Source organism: Macrobrachium nipponense, chromosome 16, assembly GCF_015104395.2.
Source record: "Macrobrachium nipponense isolate FS-2020 chromosome 16, ASM1510439v2, whole genome shotgun sequence".
In the NCBI taxonomy this organism is placed as follows: Eukaryota; Metazoa; Arthropoda; class Malacostraca; order Decapoda; family Palaemonidae; genus Macrobrachium; species Macrobrachium nipponense.
In genome coordinates, this window is record NC_087209.1 from 66,092,339 (window position 1) to 66,118,445 (window position 26,107).

Consider the following 26,107-nt stretch of genomic DNA (forward strand, 5'->3'; position numbering starts at 1 on the left):
CAAAACAAAAAATTTATTCTTAATACAGTGTTCTTTAAAAATAGTCACGAGAGGAGTAACAACTGCTGCTGGAGACGTCCCAGTTATACTTATGACCGGACAGTTCAAAAACCTCTGCACGCGAAACCAGAGGAACCCGAAGGGTTGCTGTGTGGCTTACTTTTTGGAGGGCGTTCCAAATCCCACGCTATTTGGTCTGAGGAGCGCCTCCCGAGCAGCTGTCTCTTCGCAGCCTCTCTTTGGAAGGAATCAGACCAACACTATTTATTGTTTGTCCTTCCTTATTTAAGGAACGAGGAGGCAAAGAAAATACTCTGAAGAAGCATTTGAAACGGCTCGGCAGAGGCAGACCAGAATGAGTTTTAAAACAGTGTTTTTTACATTTGTGGCGACAAGTTTTCTCTTGGGCGTACAAGGGAACTTGAACTTTTCCGGCTGGGAACTACCCAGCTTTAGGTCCCTATTCAGTAAGTATACCAGTGACTTCTCCTTTTTTTGATGTAATAGCTTACTTCCCCTGTTATCCTATGAGGCAGGCGTGGGAATTCCAGCCTACAGTGATCGTTTCCCGGGAACCCTTGAGCAACACTACAAAGTCTTCGGAACGTGCCTCAGACCCCAACTGATACGGAGTAATCATTTACTGGTTTAAACAACTTTTCCACGACTAAACCACGGCTGTGTTAAAATAAAAATACCCACCGTTTCCTGGCTAAAAATGCAGCTGTGCTTACAGGTAAGTTCCCATCCTGCTGAACATCAGCTGACGCGCGTTCTCAACTTCCAAAAATCCCCGCGCAAACGTGAAGCCTGGTGTGTACGTCTCAGTCCCGAGGCAAAAATAGTAAAGAACCTCTCATTAGCAAAGTTTGAAGTGTTACGTATAGATTAAGCAAGGAACAGCGACCCATTACAAAGTTAGATCAAATACTATCTATCCATGAAAAAAACGGCGTAGGGTAAACTTCATCGGATGCATTAGTTCCACATAAATCTGAAGTTCAGTTGTTGTTACCGCTGATGATCATGGCAATTCATTTTTTAAATTTTATTTTTCAACCTGAATTCTTTATCCCTGTATAATTATAGTTTTCTAGGTTCGAACATAAATTCTTTTGTGGATAATCTATTTTATATAGAAAAAAAATTACGGGCATTTACTGAGCTTCATAAAGAAGTTAGCCTAAAAGCTAACATTCGAGACTTTTACCCAGTAATTCTTTATATATTTTTGGGGGGAATGTTAGTATATATAATTTTCTGGACGTACAAAAATTATTACATTTCATCAACGATTTTCCTTTCTGCGGTAAAACTGCAAAACCTGTAAACACTTTCGGTTCATATTAATTATATAATCGATTTCTTTACTCCCTCTGATAGTATTCAAATGTTTGTAATGCTGTTACCTATAAAAGCTTTATGAGAGTTTATTCTTGATGGATTGTTATCATCCAGTTCCTGCACTCTCTTACATCATGCTTTGCACATTTTTCAGTGTAGTAACATTATTTTGTAAATGCTTGTGATAACTTCTTTCAAGCATAATAATAAAAAAAGTAACTGACAGGTTTCCCTGCCGAGTGATGTACAGAACGAGTTGAATTAGAACTTTTTCAATTATATAATATATCTAGAAGGTATATAACCAAAAAAAAAAAAAAAAAAAAATCACACGCAACAAATGCCAAAGAAATGGCCACTACGGACGTAAATGATTTCAGAATCCTGGCCCCTTTACAGTCAACCTTGCAGAGGAAGTTATTATCTAAATTAAGAGCCCCTACTACATTATTCGGGAGAAATTTCATTTCATCGCCAAGCGGAGTTTTCTCCATCTTCCGCTTTTCCTTGGCACTGCAAAATAATTAAAATATTTTTTCAAGGTATGAAGAAATGAAGAATATTTTTTTCATGGGCATTTGCCACCAAAATTAGGTTTTCTTTTCATAGATCAACTCAGCTGGAGGGATGATGAGAGGGCTTCGGCGGCATACAATACTTAATCAGTTTCCTATGCAAACAGTTAAGAGGTAACACGATTCCAGCATGAGCTGAAAATGGAAATGAATATCAATAATCTGTATTTTCAATCTAAATCTATAAGAAATTCAACTTTGGAATACGTACAGAAGATGCTAGAAAAAAAAAAAAACCGTCGACTAATAAACCTAAAAAAACCCGTCGACTAATAAACCTACCACCCTTTTTTTTTTAATTAAGACGAATGGGTAAGGAATCAAGCAGTAGGTGTTATGCAGTCCAAAAGTCCACTTTATCATGTACATTTTCCAACTATTAATCCTAAACAAATCATTCACCTAGTCTGCATTTCGTGACGTCATCCAAGTGCTTTTAAAGAACAGTACAAGATTAACTAGTATTTAATGCACACTGATTAAAGAAGTAGGGAGCATGTGTATAATACTTTCATAGCAAACATGATATACAACCAAACATTAACGGGGAATCAGCAGGCAACGCAGATTGATCAACAAACTTCAGACAACCAGAAAGCAAAATCACTTCTTCTAGTCAGATGCCATATGGATCGAAAGGTCAGAAAACGTTCCTTACTCACACAACTAACAAAATCCAGCAAATCCTATTAGTCCATTGAGAACAGCCTTGGCAATTTCAATCTACCTAGTCAATCCTCGAATTATTGCATTCCTACAGATTTGCCATGTGCGCATTTTTTTAACTCTATCATCGCGGTTTGCATTACCAACAAAATTTAGTATACGGTTCCTGGCTACTGATCAACCTAGCTAGAAAATCTTGCAGTATTCCACCCAAAAAGTTGTGTAATTCGACAATGCAGGCGAAAATCTGACAAGAACAAGGCCGGGGTAAAATTAAAACAATTCTAAAAGGTGCATATCCAGCCGATTCTATCTTGTCAGTAAAATCTAAATGAGACGCGTAGTGTATGGCTGTTGGTATATGAGATTTTGATGGCATGATACGAACAATATCGTCACAATACTACGCAACTATAAAAACGAAGCCAATACCCAGAGGTTACTTGAGCTCAAACACTGTAGTTTCCAGCCTTGTAGTCTTTCTCTTTCGTTTAAATTTAAAAGCATTTTTCTTTTATAGAAGCTTATCAAGCATGTTTGTGGCCTTCCTGGTTTCCTTCGCAAAACTGTTCACTAATTATGAAAACGTGAATCTTACGCTAAAAATGGGCGGGTTGAAGATTGTTTCTCTACATCGAGCAAAGCCACAGATACCATGAAAGATAAGGGCTAATAATCCCCTGTTTTTCAACAACAAAAAAATTATTAACTTGTATGGCATTTAGAAACCCAAATAACACCAAATATTTGTTTAACATAATCAGGTTCTTAAAACCTTAACTACTCAAGTATTATTACACAATAAAGCCTACTGTATAGTAGTAGTCCCCAAAGACCTATTAACCCTCATTTTATCGTTTTGGACCCAATTCCCACTAAAAGTTCAGAAATCCCATAAGAAATAAATCGAGAATATTTCTTACAGTATCTATTGAAACCCTTCCCTTTCCTACAGGAGCTTTAGCTCTTACGTAAATGGACACGGAAACCTCGGAGAGCTAATCAGACTCATGTGTCCGTTTATTGCTATTAACGTCAACTGCGTTCGCTGGTAAATAGCCCTAAAATGTTACAAGAATTACCATTAGCGTTAAAGAAACTTCACGCCAACGGCGTGACGTAACAATTAGATCCACTACCATACCTGAGGCTTGAGTTATAACAATTGGTTGCGGTCAAATTAGAAATTTAAGACAGCAGGCGTTCCAGTTAAGATAGAAAGCCTGCATGCATAACGACTTCCGTTCATAGCAATGGTTACCCCTAGTCAGAATGAAACGTTTTCGTCTAATGAAGGCCACTTTTATGTAATGTTACGAGTGTTCATTTCTTTTTTCTTTTTTCATTTTTTTTGCAGAGAAACTGCTAGATGACAGCAATGCACTTTTATGGCCAGGAATTTATGGTTAACATATGGCACAACTTCTACATACCACTGATTCATTAGTTCAACTCAGGACCCTGGATTCCTACATTAGAAACGGTATCTTTCGCTGGTGGGCAAAAAATTATCATATTCGGGTTCGAAAACTTTTATGATAATAATACATTAATAAGCTGTGACTAAAAGCCATCCTTCGACAATAGGAATGATTACTACCTGAATATCCATACTATTCAAATAACACTGCATCCATTAAAAAGATAATTTTATGATGCTAAGATTATAACTTCCCAAGGCAAAATAGGTCCTCGCATAGGTCCTACTCGCCAAATCAAAAGAATGAAAGCATACAACACTTAATCTCCCGATTGGCATAATTCATTTTGTATCTCTTTAATTAACCAAACTATGTAAAACTGCCAATTTCAATAATAAAAGTTGAATTTAGCTACCCTGAAAGACCTCACTGCTACATACCGGCAACTGTCTTGAGTTGATTTAAGTGCTGGCCGATTGATTTACTGATTTGTAGAGCGCTTTAAACTGACGTAACAGTAGCACACAAAGCATCAACGACGCATTGGTGAACGAATTAACCACCTAATACGGTGCTGGGGATAATTCTAATTAATAATAAAAACATGGAACTTACACCCACCCACTTCCCTCTTGCCGATCATAGAGAACTCTCTCTTTCTCTCTCTCTAGACTGAGAAGGAGTTAGTCATAATATATCATTTGGTGTATATTTCAGAATATACGTTATTATTAAATAACAATATCAACAATGAATTACACTTTTAAATCTCTCCTTAACCGACCTTAACTACATGCATAAAATAAGCGTGACTAGGGCTCAGTTGGTAATATTTATATACCAATTTAATTAATTCAGAGATATTGTTCTAAAAGGGCCCCAGGCACTACGTCACACAGTCCCATCAAACAAAAAATACTTCGATTAATCAGTCGGTTTCATGAGATTGTCTCGGCAGACGGTTTCCTGCAAACATTACTAATTAGGCTTAATGCATATGACACTCACAAGGTTTTTAGCCTTCTTTTTGTGCGGTAATTATTTTTCTAATCCACCCGCCGACGGTGAGGGCAACTTAATGTCCTTAACTAGCAATGGCTGCTGCAAAAAAGGTGAAATAGAAAAAAAAAAATTTTAACCCTGAAGGAGGAGCAGAACAACCTTTGAAAAGGATGGTAGCAGTATACAGTAATGCCTACAATTAAGTGTCCTTCTCCCCGCAAAACAAAATGTGAAACCCGTAAATATTGAGAATTAAGACGGCGAAGAATTTACCATACAAGGCCTCCAGTCAGTAAGCCCTTGAGTAACCCCACCGTATCCTCTAGTCTAGGAAATAAATTAAAATCTTAATACAAAATGAAGAAGAGCTACCCTGAAAATGGCCTGACTGAGCTGCGTCTTTTTTTTTTTTTTTTGCCGGAACCAATTCGCACAAAAACAATGAGCCAAATATTATAGCTTGAAGATATTTTTAGAGCCAGACCTCAAAACCACATGACGAGGGTCACAGCCAGATAAGTTAATTTGCACATCCCGTATCACCTGCGGGGAGAAATTATGACACAAATTTCTGCTTGAGCTAAAAAAAATGAACATTCCGAAACTTCAATAATAATAATAATAATAATAATAATAATAATAATAATAATAATAATAATAATAATAATAATAATAATAATAATAAGCCAAAAAAAGTCTGCAAGCTGTGGGCTTTAAAAAGAATTCCAAAGTTGCTAGAATTATACATATACATGTAAGTCTATAATACATGTGTGTGTGTGTGTGTGTGTGCGTGCCCATTTGGACCATAGTTACCCTTCCGTTCTTATTAAGTCTTTTTGGGATGATGTTGCTAGCTCATAATGTCTTCCATCCTGACTTAAACCCCCCAAAGTCCAGTACGACAGATGCATAATTTCCACATAGACAATCGGTTCATGTTTTGCTGTGATAATCCTGGATTCGTTAAACGCAAACGCTTCAACATAATTTGAGACGACCATCTATAACTTATGGCATCTCAAAAAAAAATTAAAGCAGATGATTAGCAACAAACTATGTAATGAAAAATACAATAAAACTATTTTTTAAAGAAATGTTTGTTTACCGTAAAATCCTAAATGATCCCATTTTATCCTCTAGGAAATACATGAAAATCTTAATACACAGAGAGGACTAACAAAGGTAACGGCCAGGTGGAGTTGCGTGGTTTTTTTTTTTTTTTTTTTTTTTGCCAGCAACAGTTAACACAAAAAAAAGGAAAAAAAATATGTACGAATATTTTTTTTACAGCCAGACCTCAAAAACCACATAGCGAGGGTTCACCTTCAGACCAGTTAATTTGCACATCCTGTAACACCTGCAGAGAGAGATTACACACTATATATATATATATATATATATATATATATATATATATATATATATATAATATATACATATATATATATATATATATATATATATATATATATATATATATATATATATATATATATATATATGTGTGTGTGTGTGTGTGTGGATGGAGACATAGTTTGATATATAATTACACTCAACTATGCGTTCTTCGTCTGTTTCGAAGGGAATAAACTTCCGGTTCTTGCTCAGGCAATGAAGAAATTCACAAAATTAATATTAATATAATATATATATTATATATATATATATATATATATATATATATATATATATATATATATATATGGATGGAGGACATAGCAGTTTGAGTATATAATTACATTCAACTATGCGTTCTTCGTCTGTTTTCGAAGGGAATAAACTTCCGGTTCTTACTCAGGCAATGAAGCAATTAACAATTTATTATATATATATATGTATATATATATATATATATATATATATATATATATATATATATATATATATGGAGACATAGTCTGAGAATATAATTACATTCAACTATGGGTTCTTCGTCTGTTTGGAAGGGAATAAAATGCCGGTTCTTACTCAGGCAATGAAAAAATTCCCAAAATAATTCTTCCTTATTCTCCAGACCATTTTCCCTTGGCGCCTCTGACGATCGTGCGGATCTACAACGACAAATGCGACGCAGGGGATGGTCGAAACGGAACTTGCTTGGCCAAGGTCGAGTGCTACAAGAAGAAAGGCGTAGTCAGGGGAACCTGTGCTCTAGGATTCGGCGTCTGTTGTCTCAGTAAGTATAAAGAGAGAGAGAGAGAGAGAGAGAGAGAGAGAGAGAGAGAGAGAGAGAGAGAGAGAGAGAGATTAGTTACAGCTTGCTTACCTAGGATCCACTATGACTAGTGGGTCCTGTGCTTACCATACACATGTTCTTGAGCTATCGTAATAAGTTTTTATATTCATCTAGCAATAAGAAAAAAATCCAATAACAAAAAGGGTATAAATTCTTGGCAGTGTTTTTGGAATGTACAGGAAGTTTCTGAAGCCATAATTCAATATCAGCAGAGAAAGAACATTAATATTAGACTCACCGTCTAATTTTCTTTAATAAATACTTCTGTATATATCTCATTTTGTTAATTCTTTACTGATGACAGAACTATACTGTTAAGAAACGATCAATATATTCCAAGTAACTCCAAAAAACTGTATCCTCTCTATGACTGAACCCCTACCCTTTAGATTACGAACTGGAGATCAACACTTATTCCGAAAGCTTGAGGGGAAAAAATCAACTAGGTACCATCGGCAAGAAAAGTGAAGATACAGTTTACATTAGCTTTCGTTCATCGAATTTCCCATTTGTTTTTACTGAAAAGACATAATCTCTCTAAATTTACTCTAGAATATGAAAATGAATTGCAAATTATATCATATAATTAAAGATGCAAAACAAAACTTTTCAGATACTTAAAAACACGATATATGTCCGAAGTAATTGGAATTTCTCAGATGAATTCGTTCATAGAGATATGGTACATAGAATGTGAATTTCTGATTGTAGTACTATGTATCACGACGGCAATATTCATTCACTCGTTTTTCTACGGGAATATTATTGCATCATCGTAAGTGGTGAATGTAATTATTTTAGTTTCTACAGATCTATGTTTGTATTCCAAAGCGTTTAAAGTTAGCTGACGTCAATGGCAGTCAATGTTGCGACGGCTAAGGTAGGTTGAGCAAATCTAGTTGCATCTGCAAGAGCGTTTTCTATGATGCGAGGAGCCCTAAAACTTCGAGCGGGAAAGCGCAAGCCACTGGATACTGGCTTAAGTGACGGATTTCACACTTTGATTACTTTGACGTTGACATGGATCGAATGCTAATTGGTGTTTACAAAAGCTATTGTCTTTAAAAATAAATCTTTATCAAGGTTAAAGCAGCATGTCAGCTCAAAAGATTTTCTGGTTATGCTCCCATTACAAAGCAGTTCGTAGTTAGCCTACACTACTGCATTACTTTGCCGCGAGGTTGAAAGATCTCCCTACACATCAGCATTTTTTGCACGATATAAAACTTTGTCTGTGCAATACACATTGAGTTGTTTGTGGTAATAAATATTTTTACTTAACACAGCTTTTTTTCCTGAATGATTTATGATTGAAAACCGATTTTCAAAAGTACAGACTATATCAAGAGAGCAAGAATGACAGCAGCCTGTGATTGAAATTTTCCACGTCTTTTTACAATCTTTGAATGTTATGGCAACTGTCGAATGAAATCAAGATCAGGGTATGAATTTCTTAGCGAATTAACTTGAATTTTATCTAGCATAGTGCAGCACGATCTTGGCAGCCATATCACCCTGTTTCCCAACTATCTGTGCACCGACTCACTGCTCTTTCTTCTGTCTTACCCCATCACAATTCCGTCACCAATACTATAATTCTCTCACTCTCTCTTCCACTTCTACAACATGCTTTAAAATATATATCGCCACACAATCTCCCAAAGAAAATATAATGAAATTAAATAGTTATAAATAGGCCTATGCTTTCACTACACGTAGGCAGATTTTGCTTTCTCTGTCTGTCTCTCTCCCTCTCTCCCCCCACTTTTAAAACACATTTGAAAAAATATTATCACTCAATCTCTCAAAGTAAAAATAATGAATTAATTATCTCTATACATAGGCCTATGTTCGCGCTCTCACTATCTCTCCCAAGTTTCTTTCCCCATCACCACATTCTCTCTCTCTCTCTCTCTCTCTCTCTCTCTCTCTCCACACTTTTGAAACGCATTTGAAAAAAATAGTATCTTTATCGATAGGCCTATGCTTGCGCTCTCTCTCTCTCTCTCTCCATAATATTTAATTCTTTATTGTATTTATTGTATTGTTCCTCACGATTTCCACAAGTACTGCCGAAATTTCAAAACATTTTCTCTCATTTTTTAAGATCCATCTTCAATTACGTATGAATTTTACGTCAGTTTAGCGTAAAATATTACATATAAGTAAGGTTTCACAGTAGGTTTTAAAAAATGATGATCAATATTCTACCCTGAACTAATGTTACTAAACCAACATTAGAAAATAATATTGAGCCTGTTTCTACATTCAAGTATAAATGATTATAGGACTTCTACAGAATCTTTATGGTGTAAAGTTATTGGAAATCTACAAAGCAACAAACGCTATGATTTTGAAGCTCCGCCCCCTTTCTAGAGTTGCCAGGTGTGGCATTATTGAGCAATGTGTCCGAAGTTTTAAGAAAACTGTATCTTCACTATTCTTGTCGACTGTACACACGTGTGTGTAGAAGAAAATTTGAGGGATACACAAGAAAATGGTTCGGGAATGGAAAAGTGGAATTACCATGTTTGCAGATGATAATGCTGATCACGGATAGTGAAGAGAAACAACAGACTAGTACAAGAGTTTGAAAGTGTTTTGCAAGAGGAGAGAGTTGAGGGCAAAGGTGAGCAAGAACAAGGTTAAACAAGGTTATCAAGATAAATGGAACCCAGGGAGGCGGAACAATGAATGCTAATGTGTATGGTACATGAATGGATGCAGTAAATTTGTACATGTATTTGGGGGTAACTACATCGGACGTTGGCAGGAGGAGGAGGAGATGCGAGTCAAACAACGGACACGTGCAAAAAATACGGGAAAGAAGTTTAGACTACCAACGGATGCCAAGGAGGAAATCCGAAACGTTGTTACGCCTACTCTCCTATATAAAAGTAGTGCTGCTGTTGAATTCAAATAAAAGTTGAAGAAGAAAGTTGTAGAAATTGTGTAGTACATGTAGCATATGAATGTAGTAGATACTCGGAAACGGTAAAAAGCATGAGGAAAGCAAGGTTCTAAGAAAAGGACCTTGGGGAAAAGGATGGGCTAATACGTAGCGATGGTCTGGTCATGTGCATAGAATGGCAAGTTGGTCAGAAGCATACAAACATGAATTATTGGGAGCGGGGAGGCAGCGAGGAAGACATTCGGCAGGCCACATAGATGGGAGAAGCAAGAGAGAGCATGCTAGACAAGGGTATAAGGGTATAAGGGTATCGATACAGTACAAGCAGGTCTTCTGCGCAAGTATAAGACGCAGCTAATGTCGTGGAAGTTTTCAACACGAGGTTCATCAGTAAGAGTAAGATATAAAAAAAAAACGCATGCTACACTTACAAAAAAACACGCGCGACAAAAAAAAACATAGGTAGTATGGAGAGAGAGAGGAGAGAGAGAGAGAGAGAGAGAGAGAGAGAGAGAGAGAGAGAGAGACTAAACTGTTACTAATGAAGGTATAACAAGAACCAACATCAATTATAATTGTTTGCACAAACTCATCTTTGGTTGCAGTGACTGCCGCGGAAAATGGAATAGCCTTTGGCAACAACACCTTGCTGTACAAAGATAAATTTGGAGGCGGAGTTGACATCACTTACACGATCATGCGTATGAGCAAGAAGATATGTCAATACAGGTATGTTAAGGGTTAGTCTTAAGGCATTCTTACCTTGAAAGGAGAAGAATACGATCTAGCTCGGAAACTGTGAGGTTTATTAAAGAGGGAGAGTGATCTATTCAGCGTCTTCTTTAACGACCAAGTATAGTATACCACTGCTGTTATTAATGCTTTAGGCATATCAAGCTGGTCTCATGCTACCACTGATTCCAAGTATTTTAACTGTAAGCTCCTGGAAAAACAGGGAAGGAAATTCTGAAAAAGTTTGTAGTCTGTATTGTTGGAATCTCAAACTTGCAACCAGCTCAGTTTGTCCATGGGACAGCCTTACCAGTACTAAACGTTTTTAAAGTATGAGTGATGAAAACGGAATTCTTAAATTTCAAAATATAATGAACAGTTGCGTTCATTTGCGATTTAACGGCCTTGAATTAAATTGCTTCATAAGAAATTACAATGAAATCTAGCAAGAAGTGGCAACGATCTAAACAGGTAATGATGTATGTCCACTCCATTCTTAAATGTTCATTTTATCCTAAATATAAATCTAATAGCTAAGCCCTTGCTTTTCTCTCAATAATAAATTTCACTTGTTTCTCCTACAAGCGGCTGTTTGAACTCCACCCTTTTCCCATGAAAGGAATCCCTGCAAGTCTCGCTTGGTCTTAGTACAAATTTCAGTCGTTTGATTCTTGATTGAGCATAATTACCTCATTCGTGGAAGATGATCTAACTTCTTAACCTAAAATAAATTGTAAGAGCCCAATTTAAACTCATCTAATGAACAATTAAATATTCAATTTAAGCAGGCACATGCTAGCTATATATATACAGTGGTACCTCAAGATACGAAAGGCTCAACTTACGAAAAACTCGAGATACGAAAGCTAATACGAAAAATTCTACAGCTCTACATATGAAAATTGCTCAAGATACGAAAGGTTGTTGCGTAAGTCCGAGATTCGCCCAGACCGCCGGTAAAAATTTTGAAACTCGCACGCCGCCAACTGAGTAGACTCGCCACCATCCTCCTGCTGTCCCATTGGTTCCTGATACTAGTCACCGCCATGAGATCCTTCTCTCCTATTGGTCAGCATCCCTCCCATCATGCATCTACTACGTTGCAGCGTGCCTCGGCCACTCGGTACCAGCATCGTTATCGTACGCACATGGTATTCGTTCATTCTCACGATTTCATTTATTAACGTAAATTCGTTAGTGATTTTGTTGTACGTAGTATACTTTATCGTGTTGTGTGAGAACTTTACTCCATACTTATACATACTACATAACATAATTATGTACAGTATACGTAGTCATGGGTCCCAAGAAACTTGAAATTCACTGAAAGAAAAGGATGCTCTCTTTGGAAACGAAGATGGAGATTATCAAGAAGTATGAAGCTGGTATGCAATTGAGTGTGATCGCCAAGGAATACGGCCAAAATCCGTCGACAATAGGCACCATCCTTAAGCAGAAGGATGTCATCAAAGCAGCTACACCTTCCAAGGGCGTCACTATTTTGTCCAGCAAGAGGACCCACGTGCACAACGAGATGGAAAGGCTTCTTCTTGTCTGGATAAAAGACAATGAAATCGCTGGCGATACGATAACGGAGATGGCAATCTCCCACAAGGCCAGCGCTATTTTTGGCGATTTGATTGCCCAGGCCGAAGATGACGGAGGAGAAGGGACTTCAACGCCAACCCCAGACTTCAAGGCTTCGCATGGGTGGTTAGAGAAATTCCATAAACGGACTGGCATCCATTCGGTGGTGCGGCATGGGGAGCAGGGTTGCCAAGTTGGCAACTTTGGTGCCAAAATCATGAAAGTTGGCAACTTTCTGAGGTGGTTGGCAACAGAATTTTGTGGTTGGCAACTACTACCGAAATTGGCAACTTGTTGGCAACTTTCGGTTATCAACAATATATTGTTGCTTTTCTGAACGATTGTTGCAAAATTTCTACTGCAAAGTACACAATTATGCTTTGCCGCTTACCATCACAGCCAGAATAGTTTGAAATTAATTTCTTTGCCAATACAAAGGTCAAACCTCCACTCTGACCTGAGTAATCAAGAATTAAGAACGACGTTTTTGCCGCCACAGCCACGTTTGTTGTGTTGTGTTGGAGAGTTGCTGTGATATTTTGCTTGATTTCATAGAGTTATAAGTGATATTAGTACGATTTATTGTTGTGTCTGTGTGTATAGTATCTCCTTTCTCGATAACACGATCATAAAAATTTACGTAGACGATAAGGGAGTATGCCTTTATTGTCGGTTTACGCATCTTATGACGTTTTGAATTAGAGGCCTATCTTATATTCAACTGTTTTATTTTGGTTCTTGTGTTTATCTTGTTTTGTTGCTGCTGTTATAGTGCTTGTAGTGTCTTCCAAAATTTTTCATATGGTATCCTAACATTGCAGAATAAACATAGGCCTATTCATAAATATTGGCGCAAAGAATTATCCGCCTACTCTTAACTGAAATTTAGTAAGGTGCTTCAATCAAAAAGTAATCGAGATCTTTATGAATATTGTCTGCGCCTAGAATATTCTCCTAACAACAAAGAGAGAGAGAGAGAGAGGAGAGAGAGAGACGAGAGAGAGAGAGAGAGAGAGAGAGACTGACTCAATAAGAATGCCCCAAAACCAAATGAATCATGGGCTACTCGCAGTCGCAGACTGGTTTGGATCATCTCATACATAACTTTCAGCTGTCATACATTTTTCTAATTCTAATCTTATGATGCCTTCCTACCATAGCCTTCATTCTCATAGAAACACTACAGCAGCCTTATATTTACTCGTCACAGCAATATAATTTATCCCTTTAGTAATATATTTTCAGTATAGTTCATTGAAAAGCAGTTTGATAGTTGGTGTAAGGCTGAGACAGTCCTAAGATGGCCATCCACGCATATGTGTGTATGTAATCTTCTTTATAAGTGTACATTCCACTGTATACTATAACATTATATATCGTGGAGTTGAAGTTTCAACTTGAAACTACTATATTAATAACAAGATATACTACCCTATTTCAACAGATACGGTTAGAAAACCATTTGCAATAAGAAATTGACGTGTAGGCCCATGCCCTGTCATTGTCTCAAAATATAAGAATTTTATGTAGAGGTCTATGCCTGACATTGTTCAAAATATAAGAATTTTATGTGTAGGCCTATCCCGTTCATTGCCTCAAAAATATATGAATTTGGCGTGTAGGGTTATGCCCTATCATTGGCTCAAAATATGTGAATTTCACGTGTAGGCTTATGCCCTGTCATTTTCTCAAAATATAAGAATTTGATGTGTAGGCTTATGCCCTGTCATTGCCTCAAAATATAAGAATTTGACGTGTAGGCCTAAGCCCTGTCATTGCCTCAAAATATAAGAATTTGACGTGTAGGCCTATGCCCTGTCATTGCCTCAAAATATAAGAATTTGACGTGTAGGCCTAAGCCCTGTCATTGACACAAAAGTATTTCAACAAAATCCATAGACTCCCACTACTGTTTATTTATCTCATCCTCACTGGTAGCTAATAGATAGATAGGTAAACTTAATGTGATAACACATTTGAATTTTGGCAGGAATAATGGAAAATCAGCTGTTGTTACTTATTGGGGCTTGGGGCGTGAAGGGGGGGGGGACAGTTGCCCCCCCCCTAAATGACACCCCTTACTGAGATAATAAATGCAAATCGAAAACTACTATTTGTATCAGTACAAAATTTCAACCAACAAAACGATTTATGATACCTTGTGAAATTCAAGTTTCTCTCATTTTATGGCAAATGCACAGGTAACTAGAGAAAATGCATTAAGGAAGGATGTTTTTGGCTAAATTAATCAAGGGTTATTAGTGGAAAAGGGAGGTTGGCAACTTTTGGCAACTTTTCTAGCAATCATTGGCAACTTTTAGCCTTGAAAATCTGGCAACCCTGATGGGGAGGCTGCCAGCTCGGACACGAAAGCGGCCGAAGCCTTTAAAAAGACGTTCGACGAGATGATGACCAAGGAAGGCTACAGTTCTCAGCAAGTCTTCAACTGTGATGAGACTGGCATTTTTTGGAAAAAAATGCCTCGTCAGACATACATCACGGAGGAAGAGAAGAAACTACTCGGGCATAAGCCTATGAAAGACAGGCTTATGCTTGCACTTTGTTCGAATGCCAGTGGGTTTTGCAAGGTGAAGCCCCTACTGGTCTATCATTCCGAGACTCCTCAAGCCTTCAAGGCCCACTAAGTGCTTAAGGAGAAGCTCCCAGTGATGTGGAGGGCTAATGCGAAAGCCTGGGTAATGAGGCTTTTGTTCATGGAGTGGGTAAATCTGTGTTTCGGCCCGACCGTGAAGAAGTTCTTGGAAGAGAAGCACCTCCCTCTGAAATGCCTCCTGGTGTTGGACAATGCCCCTGCTCACCCTCCTGGCCTCGAGGAAGATATCCTAGCGGAGTATTCCTTCATCATGGTTCTTTATCTTCCACCTAACACCAACCTTCTCCTCCAGCCCATGGACCAGCAAGTGATATCGAACTTTAAGAAGCTGTATACGAAACATCTTTTCAAGAGATGTTTCGACATCACCGATACCACAAACCTCACCTTGCGTGAATTTTGGAAGGAGCATTTTGATGTTGTGATATGCATCCGACTCATTGACCAAGCTTGGCAGGAGGTTTCGAGGCGAACCTTGAATTCCTCATGGAGGAAACTCTGGCCTGATGCCGTATCCGCCCAAGACTTCGAGGGATTTGACGTGGGCGAAGCTGGTGCTGAAGATTCAGAAACAGTTGATGATCCAGAAACTGTTTTGCAACCAGATCTTGACGAGATCATTGCACTCGGCAAGTCCATGGGGCTGGTCATCGACGAGGACGACATCAACGACCTTCACGAGGAGCACCAAGAGGAGCTTAAGGAGTTGGAGGCCATGCAACATATAGTCGTTCAAGAGGAGTTCTCTAGCAGCGGCGAGGAGGAGGAGGACGACCCTATGACAACGGCAGAAATTAAGGAAGTTCTAGCTGCTTTTCATAAAGCGCAATCATTTGTAAAAAAAAAGACACCCCGAAAAGGCTTACACAGTTCAATGAGGCTTGCCTGAGTCGTTTCAGGAACATTGTGAAAAGTAGGCAGAAGCAATCTTCCTTGGATAGTTATTTTTTAAAGTGGCCTTTAGTAGGAGTAAGCAAAAAGGAAGATCCAATTGATACTAAAAACCAGAAAGTTGAAAGTGGTGATAAAGTTGAAATTTTGTAAAAAAAAAAAAAAAAAAAAAAAAAAAAAAAAAAAAGTATAAAAAAGTAAAAAAAATGTAAAAATCAAAAAAAGAAAAAAAAATTTCATTTTAGTTTTTTGTAAAGTTAAGTGTTACAGTTTTGTTAATGTGTTTCGTAAAGTTTAGTTTATGTATGTTTTCCTTACATTTTTTTATGTGTTTCATAAAGTCAAGTGTACGTATGTATCTGCCGTTTGTCCTCTTCCTCTGTCGCCACTTTCGGAGATAGCCTCACTCGAAAGGTAAGCTTCCACATTTTACTACATATGTACAGTATTTCTTGTATACCATGTACAATAATACACTTTATTTACAGGTAATTAGCAGTACGTATTAAGTTAGGTATTGAATGGTCCAAATTGTTGTAGTATTTCATTGTTTATAGGTCAATTTAGCTTTATTAGGAAATTTACCGGGGTGTTTTTGGAGGGCTTGAAAAGGATTAGCCATTTTACATGTAAAATGCGGTCCAAGATACAAAAAACTCATGATACGAAGGCCGCCTTGGAACGGATTAATTTTGTATCTCAAGGAACCACTGTGTATATATATACATATATTTATATATATATATAATATATATATATATATATATATATATATATATATATATATATATATATATAATGTAATGAAGGGTTATCAATATTCTCATGGTACAGGAAAAAAATCTAAAAGCTTAAACTAACTCCAATTTATTTTCACACGACAGAATAGACGTCAAAAGACTGATTATGTACGAGGTAGAAGTGGACGGAAGTTGTCGCTACGACTACATGCTGGTCAATCAAGACACTAAATTTAAAAAAGTCTGTGGAATGACGGAAAACGTCCATTGTAAGTAAAATTCAAGTTTTCCGTTCGACTTGGATTTATAATTTTTTCAAAGAAATTACTGCAATCGTTCAACCATGTATGAAGAGACCGCTTACAACATATACTTTAATCCACGATTATTTAAATCTGGATATGACGACCACATTATGCTCAAACTCCTACTTACTATTGCTAACCCTATATGCCTTACTAAAGCTTTGGAAAATTTAATGGTACTACTGTTTCAAGTCCTTGCTTCATTCTGCAAAACAACCCTAACGAATGCTGAACTGCCGTCTTTTCCACTTTTTCCCCAACCATGGGTTATTACAACTCGCAATATCTTTAGTATTCTAAATTATCATATTCCACTAGAAATGCTATCTTACACTAAATAACCTACGAGCCAATATTGCCACTTTTTCACCAACGATTTCTACACTGCCTCCACCCTCCTATAGATTGCTTCAAGTTGTTCGCTGTAGACAATGTAGATAACTTTTCTGCTATTATTAATATTATAAAACTCATGTTGTTGTTCTATGAATCATTTTCCAGCGAATATCAACCATAGGTTGTAGTGGAATATAAAATTTAGGCCAAGAGCTACTACCGATGTCATTCAGCGATGAAAGAGGGGGGGGAGGTCTTGTAAGTAAAATGCTTTAAAAGTGTAACAGAACAGGAGGATGAACTCGCAGTTGCGCTTTAAGACAATTGTTTGGAGAAGAAGGGAAGCAAGACAGACGATGACAGTATGAACAGAGATAAGTAAAGTAAAAAGAATGAAAGGGGTTGCTGCTAGGGACCAAGTGACGCTGCAAAGAACCGTAATTAATGACGCAAGTGTACCGCGAGAGGTCAACTGCCGAATTACCCCTGTCCCCTCTGCCTCACAGAGGCTAACCATGGAGATTGAAGAACAAAATAACATTAACAAGTAAGACTGATAAGTTCTTACAGGCTATATACACACGTGACAATTCTACGTTATCATTATCAAATTACCCCATATGACATCATACTTCCTCTAAGAACTAATAGGCCTATGTTATCACTGTTTCCGCTACATTACGCCTATCAGTTGCCGAATTGGTTTGATCTTCACCAGCAGCCCCCTTTTTTTTAAATATCCCCTAATGCAACTATAATCGTTGTCTGGGTTCGTAATTTCAACCTAGTAACGATTTTATTTCGAGGCCGTTTAATTTCGAAAAGTAGGTGCTTGAGTTAGCATTGGATGCCGGTTACGGTAACAGTAGCAAAGGCGAATGGGGGTGACAAGACCTACAGCTGATCACAAAGTGCGTGCAAATTTTGTCATCAGGATTGAAAGTTTCTGTTTTGGAAACAGCCACATTCACAAGGTAGGCTAATCAAGGCATATTTAAATATGACTGACAGTTTTTCTGCCCATGCCATATTCTGAAAGTTGTGCTAGTTGGAATAATAGAATTTTAGACATATGACTAAGCGTTGGCACCTCTGAGGTCATTCAGCGCTTAAATGGAAACAACGTATACCTAAGTTTCAAAGGAGCAACAGGAGGAAAACCTAGCGGTTACACACAGAAACAACTGATGAGCGAGGGTGGAAAGGTGATTCTTTATAATAACTCCGCACGGACTGCAAGGAACGTTTCCGCGAATACGACAGCCTTTGGCGTCTTTAGTAGCAGCCCCTGGGCGTTACAGTCAACGCCTCCCCCCCCCCCCCCCCCCCCCCCACCAAAAAAAATAGCGGTAAATTCTTAATCAATAACCCAAATTCTATAGGAAACTGTAATTTCTGAAGAAATACCCGACGCGGAGTTATTACCTAGATCTACCAGCCTATGTTACCACTTTTTCCGATAGCATTAATCAGTGGCCGACTTGGTTTGAAATTCACACCCTATATAATTATCTGATATAACGATAAGCCTGGTCTGGTTCTCAATGTCAATTTCTGCTGATTTTACCCTCGATGTTTAGTTTCGAAAGAGTGTTTTGCGTCAGCAATCGATGTCTGTAACAGTAGCTAATGACGAGAACGGTGCCTTTTATTTCCATAAAAGTTCTTTACGGGGTATCTGAGCCTGTGTGGGATATAAAAAAAAATTGCCTCAATAACTTCCTTTATCGCCGTATATCCAATTATTCAAATTAACAACCACCCACCACAATTCACAGCCCTTAACAACCTTACCCGACCTCATTCAAACACGAGTTTGAGTCACTTTGAGTCAAGGCAAGATGGCGTCATGCCAATGAGGACCCGGTAGCCTAACCCTTCAAGTCTTGACCTTAGCGTCAAAAGTACAATTTTTTTGGCGAAGGGAAGGCATTATCATACTTATTAACTTTAGAGAGCCTTACCTTATCATAAAATTACAGCATCTCAGCCTAAAGGAGCCCATTCTCCCAGCCCTCCGACACGGATTAGATTCCAACTGTCTACAGTGAACACATGCACAACTGATACTGAACCAGATTCTTGAATTAATGTGATTAACCATCGGTTTTCCGCAAAAACCGGTTGATAGGAAAACAGACTTAAAATCTGCTTAGTTTGTTTATTTCAGCGCAAGCAATCTTGCAAAATGAAACTCATGCAGCTGCTTTCATTATGAAAGGTAATGACAATTCAGACGATTATAAGTAAAGCTATATTTTTGGTTCTCTATGTATAAAAGAGCTAGAGCCAGTCACAGCCATACCTTTCAAATGATCAGCCGTCAGCGAGTTTAGGATTGTCTCATATGTGCACCCTAAAACATTACTTTCATATTCTGCCACATTTACCATTCAGTTGCTGGCGATGTTCATTATGTATTCACCTGCATGGAATATTCAACTCACAAAGCTGAAAACGTAGTAGCTACTATACGGCACCATTGCCTTCCAGTCAGGATCGGCGAATCTGTTTTTGGCGGGAACTAGGTACTAATTAGCTCTAGTATTTAGGAAAACTTACAATCATTCTAAACGAATTTGCAGTTAATTTTTCTCAAAGTATTTTCATGTACCTAATAGTTAGTCATTTACCGTAAATGTTACTTATTTTATACTCGGAGAAGGTATGAAAGCATAAATGAAAAGTTAGGCCTACAATTGACGGAAGCTTGTCTAGTGGTGATGTAGCGCATGTTCATGTCAAGTCGCCATTGCACTTTGCCGTCTCATAGATTTCATAATGAACAACGTAAACAATGCGCCAAAGTTTTTAGGCGCAATTGAGTTTTCTGTATAGCGTATAATGCTGAGTGAAACTCTCAGTGACCTATGTTGTTGCCACCTATTGTGGTGTTAAACGCACGATCATGGCTAACTTTATTCTTTAAGAAAAATAAAAAATAAAAAACACTGAGGCTAGAGGGCTGCAATTAGGTATGTTTGATGATTGTATGTTGGATTAAATACCAATATGCAACTCTAGATCTAGACTCAGTCGTTTTTAAGATCTGAGGGAGGCCAGAAAAGGCCGGATGGACAAACAAATACCATCTCAATAGTTCTCGTTTACTGAACACTGAAAAGTGGTTGATTTGGTAAACGAAATTTGGATTAGAGAACGATAGAACATGACTGGCTAAAAATATATGCAGATGATACTATCCTAACCAGCAAAGATCCACTAGAATTACAAAACTCATCTTCGAGAATGCATCCTATATAAGATCCAGAGATGGGACTCCTGATCATTCTATAGAAAACTGAAATAATGAGGAAATAAGAGTTTAGGGATGAAATAACACTTGATAGGGATATGATTAATGAGGGTGAATCTTTCCTATAATTAGAAATAATGATATCCACCTGTTCTCAAGATTTGGAATTTAGTGAGACCAAAAAAGTAAATAAAGAAATAACAGATGAATCAAATTTGAAAATCAGCCACACGACATACAAGAGTATGATTACATACAGAAGTATGAGCTGTATTGCTAAATGGACATGACAGGATATAGTATAAGCAATGATACAATAAGAGAAATTACAAAAGTTCCATATAAAGATGAGATAATGATGGGGAGATTGAATGGACATTTCGTAAGCACCACCCCTGCGATATCACCCGACCTCCGAAATGTACCAAAAGAGTTAGAAGGAAGACCCATATACTTAGATAACGGCTTCGCAATTGGAGGTTATGATGAATGGAGATTCGTGGAGGTGAAAGCGAAGTTTCACAGAGGCCCTTTGCATCACATGGCGTTACTAGTGGTGGCGATGAGGACAGAAAGGATCAATAGGTTGTTACAGAGTTCTCATGGCATTGTTAACTAATCTGAAATTGCCAAGTGTTGTAGTACCAGCACCAGATAATGCACCTTAGTCCTTGAAGAAATGTCTAGTTTGTGCACTGATTGACTACAATCTCTGGCTCTACAATATGCCTCTCCTAGCTGTTTGTTTGCTTGTATGGTGTTTTTACGTCGCATGGAACCAATCGTTATTCAGCAACGGCTTGACGTGACTTCCAAACCACGTCGAGAGTGAACTTCTATCACCAGAAATACATATCTCTAACTCCTCAATGGAATGCCCGAGAATCGAACCCGCGGCCATCGAGATGACAGGACAAGAACATAACGACCACGTCACTGAGGCGCTTATCACATTTGAGGCTTCACAGACAGGAATTGTCTATAAAATATACCCTGAGCTACATTAACTCTGCAGTAATATATTGTTTGCCACAATGATAATAGGAAAATACACACTTCCTCTAGTGTGTTTGTTGCATACTTATACATTTACACTGAAAGATAATATTCTATTCCAGATTATATTGACGTTAAGGACACGGTTATTTTCACTTTTCACACTGATCCAGGACAGACTCAAATACGGGAATGGGAGATCTACGTTTCTCAATACACATGCGACATGGGAGGTAAGTTTCGTGCAATGCCCAAAATGAACTTTTTTTTTTTTTTCATAGGTTCACCTTCGCTTTACCTTATGGTTTGTTCAGAGTGCAAAATCCAAAGACGTTACAAGGTCAGCTAGTTTTTACAGCAAGAAGAGGCATCATGTGATGAATTGAGAACAAAATTGTCAGTTTAAGGTTCCAAGGGAAGGGCTAAGGATAATCAGTTTTCCTTTATTTGTCTTAGGATCATGTAGGACATCATTATTTTACATGTAGGCTAAGTTTGGCTCATGAGTGGCGATAAGAGAGGAATAATGGAAGCTATTAACATGAACTGCACATTTGGTCTGTAGAGTACAATGAGAGGAGAGGGGGTGAGAAACTGGAGTTATTACTAAGATGAAAACAACTACGGGAATGATTATTCAAAAGTGTTCTGGAGTGAAGGAATGAGGGAAGAGCCTCTACCATAAGTTGATTTAATTGAATGAAATGGCCTTGACATAACGTGAGAATGTGTAGTAAATGCAAATGACTGACCCAGTACAAGTACATGAGATATGGTGTATATATAAATATACTCTGTTTTTTTATGGTGTTTGTGTATGGTAACACTGCGGTCCGGTAAATAGTTACGCTGTGTGTAAGTGTTAGATTAAATAAAAGGATATCTGGGTGTACATTTGCAATTGAAAAGTGTTTTAATAATTTACTGTATGCAAATTACACCGTTAATATTCGAAATAGGATATTATTATAATTGTTGAATGTGAGCCGAATGCACGGTCCGTGGCCGAATGTAACTATCTAAAGCGCGGGACGCAGTGTTACCATGCGAAAACACCACAGGCGGATGGACAGATGGAAAAAAACAGAGTATAATGAAGGCTCTGTTTAGGGGTGTGAAGCTAGAATTTACAAAGTGATTGTAATACTGGCTACTGTTTCTCTCTCTCTCTCTCTCTCTCTCTCTCTCTCTCTCTCTCTCACAATAGAACGCATTATCTTAATAAATACAATATGGGATAAAAGTTCTTCATCGAAGAAAGCTTTTGGAAATGACTTTCAATTCTCAGACAGAAAGCCAAAACTACAAATGTCGCTATGACTTCGAACTAAATGTAAATATCATCTTCCCTTCCAGCTCCAGACGGCTGTGGTCAGTGGTATTGGGGAGCCACAAATAAAATTGACATATGGAATAATATTGATCCAGCAAACACACACTGGTATTACCTTGACAACCAGCACTACACGATTTGTGTCCGATGGGAGGCCGGTTATTGCACTGTAAGTTCTACATCTTTCAGACACTGTATAATGGGAAGGCAGTTATTGCAGCATAACCATAAGACAGTCTAGAAATCCTTACAATGACTTTATGCATGCACTTTGTGAAGTAACTGTATTTGTTGTCCATAGAGAACTTTATAACATTTGTACTGGCCTTGATAATGCAACATTTACATATCATTTATCGTTCCTTTTAAGTATAAGAATGAAAATCTTGAGAACCCAAGTTTAATATTAGGATATCTTTGAAGATTGGTCAGCATTTTGATGAATCATTATAAACTATTGCAGTTAGCTAGGACTATGACATCATTCTAGAGAAGTGGATTACCATAAACAAACCATTCTTTTTCACTTAATCCAGATAACATATAATGAAAATACCAGATTCCAGCCAAAATGTAATGACATTTTTGAAAGACCTGGAAGCACAACCCTACGATCAGCTTGCATCTTCACACCTCCCGCTAATGCTGTAAGTATTCACACCTAGCCAGGTGTGTTGTCACTATCAGAAATAATATTGCTATTATCGTTATCTGCTATACGCACATATCCTTGTTGAACAAAGTGAAAATACCATCAGTTCATTCAATAAGCTTCAATATTAATGAATGTGCCAATGACTGAAATAGAGGAAGAGCCAACGCAAAAAATATATAGTAAAATGTAGGTAAATATAAAGAAGTACATACTATATATGAATAAAGTGCATTCAATGTTGAGTCAGAAGAAAAAAAATTGCAAGCACTGTAGTTTACATGGGCCACATTTGTTTCTTACCCTTTATACATACCACGAAAATAACTAACCATAGGAATTAGAAAAAGAAAAAAGAAACTATTACTTTGCATTTGGTCTAGTTAAAATTATGGTAGCAGTTACAGACAACAATGTTTAATTTTTACTGATATGTTACATAAACTGAACATGGGAAATGGGTCATGGCAGACTCAACTACAAATATATTTGATGTACATTTGACTGTTACTTAGAAGGAATACCTAAATATGTATCCACCCGCTCTTTAGGGGACTTCTCATTTCCAATGTTTTTAACTTTCCAGATCACATACACATTTACTGGTGGAGTGCAAAACTTCTATGTTAATTTCTCAGATACAACCAACCAACACAGCGGTTCAGTTTCCAATCCATTCAAGAATCCCAGCATCTCCTACCAACAAAACCGCTGCAACTAATTGTGCCAAAATACGTACTTTGTGCTTGAGAGGCATTACATGATGAAGGGTAAAGTGCTAAAATACAGCTTCACACTCTTAATGCCAGTCATGTATGAGAGAGAGAGAGAGAGAGAGAGAGAGAGAGAGAGAGAGAGAGAGAGAGAGAGAGAGAGAGAGAGAGAGAGAGAGAGAGAGAGAGAGAGAGAGAGAGAGAGAGAGAGAGAGAGAGATATTCTAAGATCTGTTTACCAATTGCAGATATATATTTTATTCTTGAATAACTTTGCACAAAATGCCACATATTTGTTGATTTTTACATTCTAAAAATAGTTTAACCACAATCCAAGCTATGAATCTTATCATCATAGGTTCTCATGGTTCTTATGAAATAGTTTAATTAGGTTTTATCTGTATATTATAGCTTTGCATACATAGTATGCAATTAGATACTAAGATATCTTTACGCATCTCTAAAACCCATCACCTTTAATAAATGGCAGCCATTGTAGAATAATGAAAAATTAAAACATTAATTTAATTGTCAGTTTGTGATGTTTATCATTCCATAATAATGTGTTTCAACTGTTGGTTCATGAGGTTTATCATTCCAAAAATAATGTGTTTCAAACACATCACACTAGTCTGATCCATGATAACTGAACATACAGTATCAACTTCGTCCAACCATGTACATCAAGTATTGGGAAAAAAAAAAATCCTTGAATTTTGCCAGCCTTCTGAAAACATTCTTCTGATCAACCAACTCCCTCAATGATCCATCAAACTACTGACGTCAACGCAGCATTGTATGCAACACAACAACAAACCAAAGCCTTTACTTTCATACATGTGGTGCTTGAATATTTGTTTGTGGAAAGGTTTGCTATCAAAGCTTCCAACAGCTTCCACTTCAAGTGTTGAAAATACAACACTAGAGAAAGAATTGACCAACATGGCAATAACTGTTAACAATCTCAGCAATGCACACATCGAATATGCCTGCAGCTGTTGTCTGTTGGCCTTCACCTACTCAAGGGAGTCTTAAATCTGCGGTAACTGAAGCTACATACTGTACTAGTTTTATTTCGGCACTGCACTTTAATCTTGAGTGTATGTAATTTGCAATATTTATATATGTATGGCTATTTGCTCTACTGCCTTACATAGATACAATGTTAAAAATACAATGTCTTTGAACTGGTAAAAATAGAATGTCTTCCAATGGTTACAAATAGAATATGTCCTTGGAATTTCATATTTCATAATATGTACCCTTAAATCTTCACACTTTTTCCAAAATTTCCTAAATCTATTTAATAACACTATATAGTACTACCATCTGTAAGATGTACACTACAGATATACAGTATTCCAAGCACATTTTAGCATAAAGGGAAGGCAAAAAGAAGAAAAAAGGTTATTTTGGAAAATTTATTATACTGATGACAGTAAACATACATAAAACAATTGCTGACAGTACACAAGTCATTTCACGAGTGATTCTTTGGTAATGAATTTGGTTGATAAAAATACTGTATGAATTCAATAAACCTTCTTCTTAATCGTTATTCTTCTGTCAAAATTTACTCCATATAATGATATTTACTATAGTGAAAAAAGTAAATTTTTTCCACATACATTGTACTAAGTGGCTTGATACATATTAGTTCATATACTCTAAAGATAAATACTAAGCTATGCACCTGACGAAGAAAGACATGCAGTATTACGGTACATATACCAGTACTTCATATCAGCATATATATTAATAGGCATAAACATCATCTACACTAACAAATAATAG

General features: G+C 37.3%; 2 protein-coding genes across 2 annotated transcripts in view; both read left to right on the top strand.

Annotated features, from left to right (window-relative positions):
- LOC135195233 (uncharacterized) overlaps positions 1–318 on the top strand; it is a 36,500-nt gene extending 36,182 nt beyond the window's left edge. The window contains exon 10 of the mRNA XM_064221501.1: positions 45–318. Within this exon, the coding sequence (XP_064077571.1) occupies positions 45–318 (274 nt within the window). The remainder of the gene's footprint in view (positions 1–44) is intronic.
- Positions 207–24,536, top strand: LOC135195791 (uncharacterized). The gene is made up of 8 exons (XM_064222268.1): positions 207–467; positions 7,026–7,187; positions 10,764–10,887; positions 16,867–16,991; positions 21,738–21,848; positions 22,972–23,117; positions 23,485–23,595; positions 24,187–24,536. The coding sequence occupies exons 1-8, from the start codon at positions 356–358 to the stop codon at positions 24,319–24,321; spliced, it is 1,026 nt and encodes a 341-aa protein (XP_064078338.1). The 5' UTR covers positions 207–355; the 3' UTR covers positions 24,322–24,536.
- Positions 24,537–26,107: the final 1,571 nt, after the last annotated feature.

What these genes read in the sequence shown, in the direction of transcription:
- LOC135195791 (XM_064222268.1), top strand. Translation starts at nt 356, where the DNA reads ATGAGTTTTAAAACAGTGTTTTTTACATTTGTGGCGACAAGTTTTCTC. An exon ending in AAGAAGATATGTCAATACAG is followed by an intron (nt 10,888 to 16,866) that starts GTATGTTAAGGG and finishes TTCACACGACAG; the next exon opens with AATAGACGTCAAAAGACTGA. An exon ending in AATGACGGAAAACGTCCATT is followed by an intron (nt 16,992 to 21,737) that starts GTAAGTAAAATT and finishes ATTCTATTCCAG; the next exon opens with ATTATATTGACGTTAAGGAC.